This window comes from Mustela nivalis (genome assembly GCF_964662115.1).
Source record: "Mustela nivalis genome assembly, chromosome: 13".
Lineage (NCBI taxonomy): Eukaryota > Metazoa > Chordata > Mammalia > Carnivora > Mustelidae > Mustela > Mustela nivalis.
The window spans coordinates 44973734-44986730 of NC_139032.1; the positions used below are offsets into that span (position 1 = coordinate 44973734).

The window sequence follows — 12997 nt, forward strand, 5'->3', positions numbered from 1 at the left end:
CCATTTGATTCTACAAAGATACTTATCCCGAGGATGCAAATGTCACGTAATTCCTTTTGACTTTTTTATTTTGCACAGCATAGCTGTTTATAATACAGTCATTTTTTAACTGAAAACTCCTGCATTGGGACCATTTGATCTACAGGATAGAACTCATGATGTTGGGTATGAAAAAGTTTGTGTAGTTATTTGTTACAGTTGTTTAAAATGTTCACCTTAAAAATAAAATTTACTTGACCAGCAAACATGGGTTTATTTTGGAGTAAGAGAAAATTGTCATTCAGGACAAGTAAAGCTATAGCAAAAGCATAGGCGAGACCAATAAACAAAGGAGCAGAATGTTATCTTATGGAGAAGGAGGAAGTTGGGAGGGGTTGTTTTGAACTGGAGAAACGCAAAGAGTTCAGGGTGATTGTTTCTCATGGGCTGAGGGGTAGGGGTAGTGGATTTCTTGTGGGAGATACAATGTATATCTTTGCCTGTTGGGACCTGGAATAAATTCCTTGGGGACTCTTCTGTTAGGGGTCTGTCATTCACATTGAGTGGTGTGGGCTTCCCCTTCCAGCCTCCCCAGGGAGCATTTCTAGGCAACTTCAGTGAGGTTTGCACTTACTAATTTTCACAAATAGTAGTAGCACGATCAGGGTAAAAAAAAAAAAAAATCAGTATGCAAGTTATAAAGTGAAAAATCTGCTTTTTTGTATTATCTTTTCAGACCCTTTCTCAGGCATTGTACAAAACACGCGCATTTGTGTGAGTATATAAAATACATATGTTAAATGTGTACACCCAATATCTAAGTTTTTATTCAGCCCGGTTGAGATCATACTACACAGACTCCTTTCGATGTCTTCACTTAATAGATCTTAGAGATGGTCCTAGATTGGCTCAAACTTACCTTCCTCTTTACAGTGTCTAATCAGTGTTCCATTGAAGGGACTGACCATGATTTATTTAACTCAATCTCTTATTGATGGACATGTAGGGCGGTTTCTGTTTTACGCTTTCGATTTGGTTTTGGAGCAGTGATGCAATAAATATCCTTATATCTGCTTCTGGGTGGACTTATACAAGTACGAATCCTCTGGAGGGAATTCTGGAGGGAATTGCTAGATCAAGGAGAGAGTTTACTCAGAGACTGATAATCGTTGTTAAATGGCCCACCAGAGAGAGTACCCTGTTTATAGTATACTTGCACTGACAGGGTTTGGGTGGACAAAGCCTTTTGCTTTGGGGCCCTGCAAATCTCTATTGCCTCAAGACTTGTCATCATCCTTTGCTTCAGCCAAGCCCACATTTCCCTTCCAAGAATGTGTCATGTTCTTCCATAGCCATTTGCTTCTGCACATTTTGTACTGTTTCTTCCATCTACAAGTTTTATGGATGTGGGTTCCTTTTTATGTTTTAAGTTTCCAGGCTCTAGTCCTACCAAATAGAAGGACTCTAGAACGCACTGCTTTAGAGAAAAGTAGGGTCTGCTTTTTAACCACTGGGCTTTGCTTTTGGGGACTGTCTTGCTGGGCAGTGACTCAGGGGCTCAGGAGGAAATCCACTGGTGCTGAAAAAAGTCTCGAAGCAAATTATCTGCATAAAACCAGTCCATCATCTGTTGCCTTTCCCAATGAGCTCTGCTACCCATCAAGATAAAGAAGGTAGTTCTCCTGATATGATAAGGCCCATCTCCCCATAGGGCAGAATGACCTATATATTCTGTCTCTGTTCATGGCTAGATCTGTCTGTTTACTGGGCAGCTACTGTGTGCGTGTCACAGAGATCACACCTGCAAACAATTTTTTGGGTGGTGATGGCCAAACCCAGAGAGGTACACAGGTTGGCAAAGGTATTATTGGTATTCCACATGGGGTTTGGGTGCTGGGCAGGAATTTTGCAAGAAGTCTTCTGAGTGGGGTGGCCAACGTGTGGTCGTTTGTCCCGGCCTTGCCTGTGTCCCGGGGAACCCTCCTCAGGCCCAGGCAGGCCAGGACAGCTGGTCATCCCAGAGGCACGAGGGCTGCAGCGATGGAGTGGAGGATTAGACATCTGCATGCAGTGAAGAGGCCCAGACCTTCTGCTCAGCGGGGGAATACCCCTTAGCTGCTTCTGAACCTTCTGTTCAGAAAATCTCACAGCCTGTTGCTTTGTCAGCATTTACTGTGCGCCTGGGAAAGCGCACACTCCCATGCGTTGGGAGGAGATTGCTGCCTGTTCCTGAGATTATTTTGGGGCGATGTTCCAGAGGAATTCGTGGAATGAGGAACTTTCTAAGGAAATAATTAATACATTTTAAAATTGCAGTTTCCTTTTAATTAAAACAATCTGCTCTGCAGACATTAAGCTAATTAGTGCTCCAAAGCAACAACAGGCTTTCAAAAATACCCCTTGGCTGAACTATTCAACTTCAGTAACCCACACAAGTGTGAGGGGAAGTTTCATTTCTCAGACGAAACGGAGCTGCTGAATGTGTGTTTTAACCGGGACTTGTTTGCTTTTCTGTATTTCTTTCGGAGTTCCTTCCTCTTTTTGTCTCGGGGAGAGAGTGTCCCTCTGATTTGGTCTTTTCCTTTTCATAGACGGCTTTAAAAGGCATGGTGGAGGTGGACCATCATTGGTAGGAGGGCTATGAAGAGGCAATAAGGTGATTTCTGTGTCATTGGGGAGATGTTCAAATGGTGCTTCAAAGTTGAACTCCTTAATACGTGCATTTAAAAGAAATGTTTGAGGTCCCATGACTTTCCTGCAGGTGTAATGAATGACTTCATACCTTTGTGAAAAGTGTGTAAATACATTTAAACGTGTTTAACACAGAAGCCAGCATTGCACCGTATGTTACCGAGAATTTAAATACAAACTCGAAAAGGCAAAAACAAGTGAAGAACACAAGTTGACAAAGCCAGTTTGGGGGGACAGCTTAGCAGATGGCTGTACTTGGCTGGAGCAAGGGAGATTGCAAGGGTTTGAGGCAATGAAGACGAGGTAAAAAGCAAAATGTGTCCTGCCGCCACCCCCACCACTGACATTGTAGGAGAGGCTGGTCCCTGGGGCTCCTTCCCCTGGGGAAGGACTAGATAACCCCCGCCACATGTGGCACTTACAGCAAGTGAGGTCAGTCTGTCTGAACTAAGGAGAAGTTTGGAGTAGCCTGTTGTTGGCCTGTTGTTGAAGGAGAGAAGTAGTAGAGCGATGATGTTCTAATACCCTTACGTATGTATTCACATAAATGCAAGGAAAGGGACTGGAAGACTGTGAATCTGAGGGCAACGGGTATCCCCCTTGGGCAGGATGGCAAGGAGACTTGAAACAAAATTACAGAACGGAACAGGAGAACACGTTTCTATCTAAAAGGAGAAAGATCAGGTTTTGAGTTATCTCTGGTATAATAATTCCGTTTTCTCCTTCTCCCCCTTTCATTCCTTCTCTGCTCCTGGCAAGGAGAGCCACATTTAAATTGTATCACAGGTGCACAAGGCAGGGATAAGTCAGAATTTTTAGAGAGCCAGCGAAGAGTTCAGCCAAGGAGGTCAGAGTGTAGCTGGAGGGCAGGGGGGCGGGGAGTTGGAGGGAAACAACTTAGGGCCCGCCCCTGCTCTGTGGGTGATGGGCCACCCTGCGAGCCCTTCTGGGCGCTGGATGGTCTTGAAGCACTCTCATTTTTACTCCCGAAGAACTCTCGTTCTTTAAAGGATTCCTTGGAAAGTTAAAGGCTGGGATAGTCAAACAACAGCTTACTGCTGACAATGTATGCAGACCGTAGGCCCAGTTCCTCCTTACCTGCTGCTTAGTGACTGAGAGCGGCCCTGTTTCTAAGCTTGGAGACTGCACCCTGGCTGGGACACCTGACACCATTTACCCAAACCCTCACCCTGGGCTGCAAGTAGCTTATGGGCCTTTCCGGTGAGAAGGAGGAAAAGATCGCCATCAGAGCAGATGAACTAGAAGGAAAGTACCCTTTTCTGCACAACAGGGCAGCCCCACTGGGGATTTCAGGCTTCAGTCTTAACCCCCGGCGGCAACCCTGCACCCATCCCGCCCCTGACCATATTCCATCCATTCCCTGACCATATTAGAAACCAGGATCTGGTTCTCCACTTGCCACTGACTGAATTCCCTCCTCTCTTCCCTGCCTTTCTAAAAGTGGTGTCCCTTATAACCTTTCCTGCTCCCAGATGTTGAAAGAGGCCTGCCTGCCTAGGTCACTGACCGTCCCAGTCTTTACCTGTCTGCCTCAGGGGTCTGGTGTTGCTGAGGTGTTTGGTCTAGTTGTGCACATGCACACTTTCCTACGTCTGGTAAAGCTTTTCTACCCAGGCTCCTTTAGTTCAACTCAGAGACCCACCCTCACGGTTCTCGTGGGGCTGCCTCTGTGTTGTTCAGCAGCGGGGACTGGACTGGTCTTTGGAAAGAGCCCAGGCCCTTGATTTTCTGGACTTCATCTGCCCCAGCCTCCTACCTGTGAAATTTTTTTTCTAGTCTTTTCTTGTGGAATCCTCTTACCCTTCCTCAGCGGTGTTGCTCTGTTCGACTTAGCTGTGGTTTTCCCACTCTGCACGCTTCCTCTGTCTGCTGTCATTTAGGAGTCACAGTTAGAAAGGAAACTTCAAAAGCTGAATGTCCCCACCACTTTGTACCTTGGAGGATGGCCTTCATTAAGAACAAAAACAACCAGAAAATAACACGCGTTGGCAGAGTGGTAGAGCTACGAGAACCCTTGTATGGGGCTGGTGGAAAGGTACATGGTCCAGCCACGGTGGGAAACAGCTTGGTGGTTCCTCAGTAAGTTAAACACGGAGTTACCATGGGATCCAGCAATGCCAACTTGGGCATATACCCAGAAGAAAACAAGTACGTGAATGTTCATAGCAGCCCCATTTGCAACAATCTGTTAATGAGGGAACAGATAAACAATGTGCTTCAGATGAAGGAATATTATTTGGCCACGAAAAAGCAGGAAGTACTGAACGCACCATAATGTGGATGAACCGTAGACACGTTGTGCTAAGTCAAAGAAGCCAGACACAAAGGTCATAGACTATGTGACTCCACTTTCATGAAATACCCAGAATAGGTACACTCACAGACACAAAGAAGCCAGACGCAAAGGTCATAGACTGTGTGACTCCACTTTCATGAACTACCCAGAATAGGTACACTCACAGACACAAAGAAGCCAGACACAAAGGTCATAGACTGTGTGACTCCACTTTCATGAACTACCCAGAATAGGTACACTCACAGACACAGAAAGCAGATCAACAGTTGCCAGGGGCTGGTCTGGGGGGTAGGGAGGGAGCGGAAAGTACCTGCTTAATGGGTGTAGGATTTCTCTTTGGGGTGATGAAAGATTTTAGAGCTAGACGGAGGTGATGGTTGCGTATTCCAAGGGCATATAATGACATAGAATTGTACACTTTAAAATGGTTAATTTTATGTGATGTGAATTTTGCCTCGATTTAAAAAAAATTGGGGGAAAAAAAAACAGGAGCTGGCTGTGACCTCCTAAAAACAAAAAGACAAAAGAATACATTAAAAAAACCCTAGAGCTGAGGTTCCAGAGTTACGCTGACCTGTACGGTCATCCCTGGGCACCTGCGGATGTTGAGCACATGGAGTTTGGCTGGTCCCCATAGAGATGGGCTGTAAGTATGAAGTTCACCCTGGACTTCAAAGCTTTATGTGAAAATAAATGGAATGGAATGGAAAATACCCCATTAACGATATTTAAATAGTGATTAAGGGTTGAAATGACAATTTGAATATATTAGAGAAGATATGTATATTTTTTGAAAAGCCAAATGCCACCCCCCCAAGATAATAGGCTTAAATCCGCACTAAAATCTGAAAGTTTGATCTTTACCTAAAAGTAGGTTTGATTATGCGAAGAAACTGACAAAGGCAGGCACAGGAAACTAGGAAGCATCCTGCCTTGTGTGGGTGTGGGAGGAAAAAAGCTGGCCTTGCTAGCGGAAATTTTGGGGAGCTGGAATGTCTAGTCCTTGCTTCCATATTAAACTTTATTTTTTACTATTAGTTAGGGTAGGCCTTACTTTTATGAGACTGACGCGCTACCTACTGCGCTAACGAGGCACCTAGGCCTTACTTTTAAAAACGTACGTTCAAGTAGAGCAAAAGGCTTTATAGGTAGTCTTGTGCAGAAAAAGAAGTGAATCTGGACAGGGGGCTGGGCAGCCTTCGTAGCTCGATCATGGGAGTGGCTGTAAAAATGCTGCAAAGAGACAGAAAGAAGCCCCCAAATGGCCATTAAAGAAGGCTTAAATTTCCCCATATCTGCAGTTAAAAAATAAAAAATACATACATACATACATACATAAAAGATGTAACAGCTTGAACAAGATGTGTGGCCACATCCATCTCAGTTTGGAAGAAGGGTCATATCTGGAACACGCTGTTTTGTTTCTTTGCCCTTTTACTTAATATTCATCTTTTCATTTTACATCCCCCCTCCCTCCCCCAGATCAGCAACGTCTTATTTTTCGTTTTACCGCCCATCTGCATGTGCTTATTTCGCCAGTACGCAACATGCTTCAACAGTGGCATCTACCTAATATGGACGCTCTTAGTTGTAGTGGGTAAGTGGATTCGTGTCGGAGCAGGGGCCGAAAGGGAGGAAATGGAATTCTGCACACTTCCTGTCCTAGTTGAACATTATGTTTTTGTAAACCAGAGTCACCCTGACGTATTTGTGAACTTTTATTTTGCTTTGACGCCCGAAGGAGGATGCTTTTGAACACGGGCTGCATACCGGTGTGACTCTAATGATCACTCCATGGCTTACGTCTGTAACCCTGTTGGTGCTGTGCCAGCGCCATTTTCTGAGGACTTCGGAAGAAAATCTCACACACAAAAAGATTGAACTCTGATGAGACTTTAGTCTAATGGATTAAAACAAAGAAAATTCTCTGTGTTTGATCTTTCATTGTTCTGGGAAATGCTTGTATAATTTCCATTTCCTTCCACAGGCGGATTGGGAATTCTTAACAGTGAGAGAATGTTGACTTTTATTGACTGCCTCTTCCCTGAAGCCTCTGCGGAGGAGGACGGAGTGTTTAACTGTGGCATTATTTGAGTTCTGATGTGCTGACCTTGGGGCCCTGCTTGAAATCCTCTTTCTAGGCTTCAAGTCTGCATGCCTAGGGGGTGTGTGTTTCTTCCTTCAGCTGCTTCTTTCAGTGAGAGTGTGATCTGGTGATTGTGACAGTGGTTGGTTGAATGGCTGGCCTGTGTTGAATTTGTGAGTCTATTCTTCTATGGTGACCTTTTTTTACTGGTTGTCATTGATTCTAGGAATTGGATCCGTCTACTTCCACGCAACCCTAAGTTTCTTGGGCCAGATGCTCGATGAACTTGCAATCCTTTGGGTTCTGATGTGTGCTCTGGCCATGTGGTTCCCCAGAAGGTATCTACCAAAGGTCTTTCGGAACGACAGGTAAGCTTGTGCTACAGTTTTGTATTTACTGCTGAGTGCAGTACCCAGTGTCAGGAAAACAGCAGGCAACGGAGCCTCACCTGTGATGAGCTTATCAGATATTTGTTTAATGTCCAGTCTTTATTCTGTCAGACCATAAACTGACAAAAGAGGGAATTTTAATATGTTTGGTGAAGAATTGATGGGATATTAGGGATAAAAAGTCAGATGTCTCCCTCATAGGATATGAACAAAAGTGGAAAGATTTTCAATGGGGAAGAAATTACTGAATGGTAGTTCAAAGACCTTTGATTTTCTGCTAGAACATTTCCTTGAGTCCAGTCCAGTTCTTTGACTTGATAAGTTTATAGAAGAATTCCATTAAGGAATTGGTCCTTGTAGCTGTAGATCCCGTGATTGTCAAATGGTATTGGTTTTACTTCTGCTAAGATCTAAACACACACACACACACACACACACACCCACACCCCTCCAACCTGGAAATCCAGAATTTCAGGAAGGGATGCATTTCAGTGTCTGTTGTGAGGCTTAAATGGTTATTTATCCAGTAAATATTTTTTAAACACTTAATATGCATTTTTTTCTAGGCACTGGAATATAGCAGTAAATAAAACAGTGGAGTCTCTACCTTTGGTGAGCTCATACTGAAGTTGGGAAGCCTACAAATCAATGAACAAAGAAACAATGCAATGTTAGGATAAGTGCTACGGTTAAAAAATGAAGCTGGACAGGGGGTAGAGGTGACATGGGGTGCGCATTTGGAGTTTGGTCAGGGAAAGCCTTTCTGAGGAGCTGTATGAGATTTGTCAATATCTGAAGGAACCAGAGAACGTCAACCTCATAAAGATGAGAAATGCTTCTAGAACATATGACCCACATATATTTCTTTGTAGGACACTATGTTTTATATGGACCCATATGTATATGGATAAATAGTTTAAACATGGCTTCAGTTAAGCAAGCTGTGTGTACCTGGGGAAGAGCTATACTAGGAGAAAAAAAAAAACTCCCTACAGTTTTCCTGGTGCTGTGAAGAGGAAGAGGAATTTTGGAGCTATTAAAGCCAAAGGCTGTTCTCTATGGATGGAGGTCGGGAAGTGTCCATAAAACATTGCTGGCTGCAAAAAGCACATGGTAGAACTGTGTGGGGGATATATATATATATATATATATATTTTTTTTTTTTTTTTTTTTTTTTTTAGAATAAATTAGCTATTTCTTTTTGAGTTTATGACTGTGTGTGTGCACAGAAATGCCTGGTGTAGGGCACCTGGGTGGTTCAGTCGGTTAAGTGTCTGCCTTCAGCTCAGGTCATGATCCCAGGGTCCTGAGATCAGGTCTTGTCTTGGGCTCCCTGCTTGGTAGGAAGCCTGCTTCTCCCTCTCCTATTCCCCCAGCTTGTGTTCCCTCTCTTGCTGTGTCTCTTTCTGGCAAATAAATAATAAATAAAAATTTCAAAAAAGAAAGAAAGAAAGAAAGAAAAGAAATGCCCAGAGGAGGAGAATAAACAACCACTATCATTGGCTATTCTTAGGAATGGGGGAGGGCGTGGGGGAGAGATCTTCCACTTTTGCCTTTAATCTACTGTTGTGCAATTTTTTTTTTGAAACAAAAAGCACATGTTACTTTTTAATACTAAAAATGTGCTTTTCAACGAGGTAGGGAGAAAACATACTTCAGGTGAAGTAGCTGTACAGTGTTCATTGTACAGAGCAGGATTTGAATTACATAGTATTTTCTTTGAGTATCATGGAACAGATAAAGGATCCTCAAGATTACTTATCCAAAAAACTAGAGTGAGCAAGCCAGCTGTTGACAAGAGGGGACAAGAAGGGCGTTCCCAGTCTCAGGAGAAACATGGTCTCCCTTGGCTGTGGCCTTCTCCTCAGTGGAGGAAGGAGGCTCAGTGTGTGGCAGGTTGGCTTGGGCCGTCTACAGTTCCTTGTCTTGTTGTGCTTGCTTGACTGGCTGCAGGAGAATGAGTGGGGTGCTTAGGAAGCCTGGTGAGGTGGAGAAGGGGGGCAGGGTGAGGGTGGAGGCAGGCAGTGCCAACTAGTGTCCTGAGGGGACTTCACAGCCGGGGGATCTTAGGCTCTGGTGGAGGAATATCATTTACCTTGGCTTTCCCTGTCATGCCGGAAGGTGGCCACCAGACTCCTCCATACCTGCTCTTAGCCTGGTGGGTGATAGGCAGAGAGCTGAGGAACCTCTTTACTCTTAGATCTGATCTTTCAAGTCCTGGGAGCTGAGTGGGAAGCCACAGACCAGAGAATGGTTTTGTTCGTGGCTCTCTGGGCATGCCACTTGAAATTCCACGTGACTGTTTTTAGTGTGTTCGTAGTAGAGAACTTTTTTCTTTTTCATTTTTCTTCTTCTTCTTCTTCCTTTTTTTTAAGTAGACTCCACACCCAGCAGGGAGCACAACACAGGGCTTGAACTCAGGACCCTGATTTTTCAGACCTGAGCTGAGATCAAGAGTAGGATGCTTAACCACCAACTGAGCCACACAGGTAGCCCCTGTCTTTTTCATTTCTTAAAGTGAGGAGTGAGGGAATGTTACGAGCCAGAGAAAAGAAAATGGGATAATGGATGTAATTTCAAAGCTTGCCAACTTTAATAATGAAACCAAACCATGGGACAGAGAGGTGAAGAGGTGACTGCTTGGGACTCTTCTATTGCTGGCACCATTTCTCTGGTAAGACTGTCTTCAGCTTGGGAAGAGTCCTTTGGAGCCCTGAGCACCACAGAGGTTGATGTCCCTGGCTTTGGTGACTCCCTGGATTTGAATCCTAGCTTCTCTGCTTACAGATGATGTGACTCGTCCTGACTCTTTCGCTTTCTGTTTCCTCATTTGTCAAATTAAATAATCCTCTCAGGAGAGGCTCTTGCTGGGCACCCTGGAGCACTAGAAACATGATGGATGCTCAGAGTTCGCTTCCAGTACTGCCAGTAGCACATGGAGATTTCTGCCTGGCATTTTTTTTTTTTTTATGATTTTATTTATTTATTTGACAAACAGATCACAAGTAGGCAGAGAGGCAGGCAGAGAGAGAGAGGAGGAAGCAGGCTCCCTGCTGAGCAGAGAGCCCGTTGCGGGGCTCGATCCCAGAACCCTGAGATCATGCCCTGAGCCGAAGGCAGAGGCTTAACCCACTGAGCCACCCAGGTGCCCCCTGCCTGGCGTTTCTGACATGCGCACACACGTTGAAGGAAAAAATGGGAACTGTAGATGCAGATGAAGAAAAGGCGTGTGTTACGGGAAAGCAGCACACGATACATAAGGATTTCAACTCTATTGGTCCACCTTCAACTTGCCAGTGACAGGGGGAGCAAGACGACCAAACCCCTTTTTGTGGGCCTCACTGCCAGGTCAGGGGGACCAGTGCAGCTCTGAGTTCCAAGTGGCAGCCACACCAAAGACTTCATGTCAAAACCAGGATTTCTATAGACCAGGGATCATGTGGCTTAGCTGTCCAAGTTTACCAGTTAATGTCTCTTTTTGTGACCTACACTTTGCTGGAATTTTTTTTTTTTGTTCAAGATTTTATTTATTTATTTATTTTTAAGATTTTATTTATTTATTTGACAGACAGAGATCACAAGTAGGCAGAGAAGCAGGCAGAGAGAGAGAGGAAGGGAAGCCGACTCCCTGCTGATTAGAGAGCCCGATGTGGGGCTCAATTCCAGGACCCTGGGAAGGTGAGAGGGAGAAGCAGACTCCCTGCTGAGCTGGGAGCCCAATGTGGGAGGGCAGAGGCTTTAACCCACTCAGCCATCCAGGCGCCCCTGCTGGAATATTTCTAAAAACACATTAAAAGTAGTTCCCATGTGAGATTCCTGGAGAAGGGGCAGCAGAGTGTGATGGCTGAGTGTATCCGACAGACATGGCTTTGGGTAATAGTTTTTTCTTTTTAAATTTTTAAATTTTTAAAAAAGATTTTATTTATTTGTTTGACAGAGATCACAAGCAGGCAGAGAGGTGGGGGGTGGGGGTGGCGGAGAAGCAGGCTCCCCACTGAGCAGAGAGTCCGATTCGGGGCTTGATCCCAGGACCCTGAGATCATGACCTGAGCTGAAGGCAGAAGCTCAACCCACTGAGCCACCCAGGCGCTCCCCCCCACCTTTTTTTTTTAAAGCTGGTACCTCATTGTGCTTATCTGTAAACTGCAGATATTAAGAGTACCTTACTGAGCTGGAAATCTAGGGGGAGATTCTAGAAGATGTCTAGTATCTTGTCCAGAGTAAGGACTCAGTAAGTTATCAGGAATGGCTAAAACAGATAAGTGTTTTTGAAAAATGTCTAGAATAGCAGGGCAATTATTAAAGTTTACCATATAAATAGGAATAATTGGCCAGTTAAAAAAAAATTCTTCTATCTTGCCTAGAATGTCCTAAGAATCGTCATACACTCAGCTGTTCATCATTATTAGTAATGTTTAGACATTTTTGTTGTGAGGAAAAAAAAACTCCATAGAACAAAGAACTATGATGGACGAATTGTTTCCATTTCTTATAGATTTATCCTGCTGTGATTTTTACGATTTTGCCCTCACTTTATAACCCCATCCAGTTTTTGAGTCCCGAATTACCAGGTTGGGGTCTGGCCATGTGGCTCTGGCTGGTTGACTGGGGACCTGGGCCTTGGACTCTCTGGGCCTTATCAGTTCCTTCCTTAGAAAAGGACATGGAGGGACCTGCCAGGACCAGATGCTGTAATTCTGTGACTATCTTGGGCAGGGGTTGTTCTACCTAGATTACATTTTAGTCCTAAAAGTTAGTTTAGGGCACCTGGATGGCTCAGTGAGTTAAAGCCTCTGCCTTTGGCTCAGGTCATGATCCCAGGGTCCTGGGATCGAGCCCCGCATCGGGCTCTCTGCTCTGCAGGGAGCCTGCTTCCTCCCCTCTCTCTCTCTGCTTGCTTCTCTGCCTACTTGTGATTTCTCTCTCTCTGTCAAATAAATAAAATCTTAAAAAAAAAAAAAGTTAGTTTAAAGCCATGGATTTTTTTTTTTTTAAGATTTTATTCGTTTATTTATTTGAGAGAGAGAGAGAGAATGAAAAGGGGAAGGTGAGAGGGAGAAGCAGACTCCCTGCTGAGCTGGGAGCCCAATGTGGGACTCTATCTTGGGATTTTAGGATCATGACCTGAGCAGTTGTTCTACCAACTGAGCCACCCTAAAGGCACTGTAAAGCCATGGATCTTAACCAGGGACATTTCCATTCCTTGAGGGACGTCTGGGAAGTTTGTGAACAGGTTTTGGTGGTTGCCATGATGGAGGTTTTATCATCCGTAAAATCCGTTGCACTTTGGAAGAGTAAAAGGGGCATTGCCAGGTATTTGCTGCAGAAAAGGAGCACAGGGTCTGACAGGGTTGCAAACCTCTGCTCTAAAGGGTGGCTCATGGAAACACCAGCAGCAGCTTTGTTATGTTATGTTGTTGGTGTTGGCTGTTTTGATTTGGGGGAATCGAGGAAGCTGGGGTGATCGGGGTACCCTGACCTGGTGTTCCACTTTGAGCCCATAATAGGCTGGAAAGTGGAGAGGCGGACCAGAGA

At 44.6% G+C, this 12997-nt stretch overlaps 1 protein-coding gene and 1 long non-coding RNA gene across 3 annotated transcripts in view; one reads left to right on the plus strand and one right to left on the minus strand.

Moving 5' to 3' along the window:
• Positions 1-12997, minus strand: part of LOC309846456 — a 644888-nt gene that overhangs the window by 243423 nt on the left and 388468 nt on the right. The gene's annotated exons all lie outside the window — the stretch shown is intronic.
• Positions 1-12997, plus strand: part of ACER2 (alkaline ceramidase 2) — a 32859-nt gene that overhangs the window by 2231 nt on the left and 17631 nt on the right. The window contains exons 2-3 of one of the 2 annotated variants that reach the window (XM_082695363.1): positions 6470-6584; positions 7300-7441. In XM_082695363.1, coding sequence (XP_082551489.1) covers positions 6470-6584; positions 7300-7441 — 257 coding nt within the window. The remainder of the gene's footprint in view (positions 1-6469; positions 6585-7299; positions 7442-12997) is intronic. The other variant, XM_082695364.1, reaches the window with a different exon arrangement.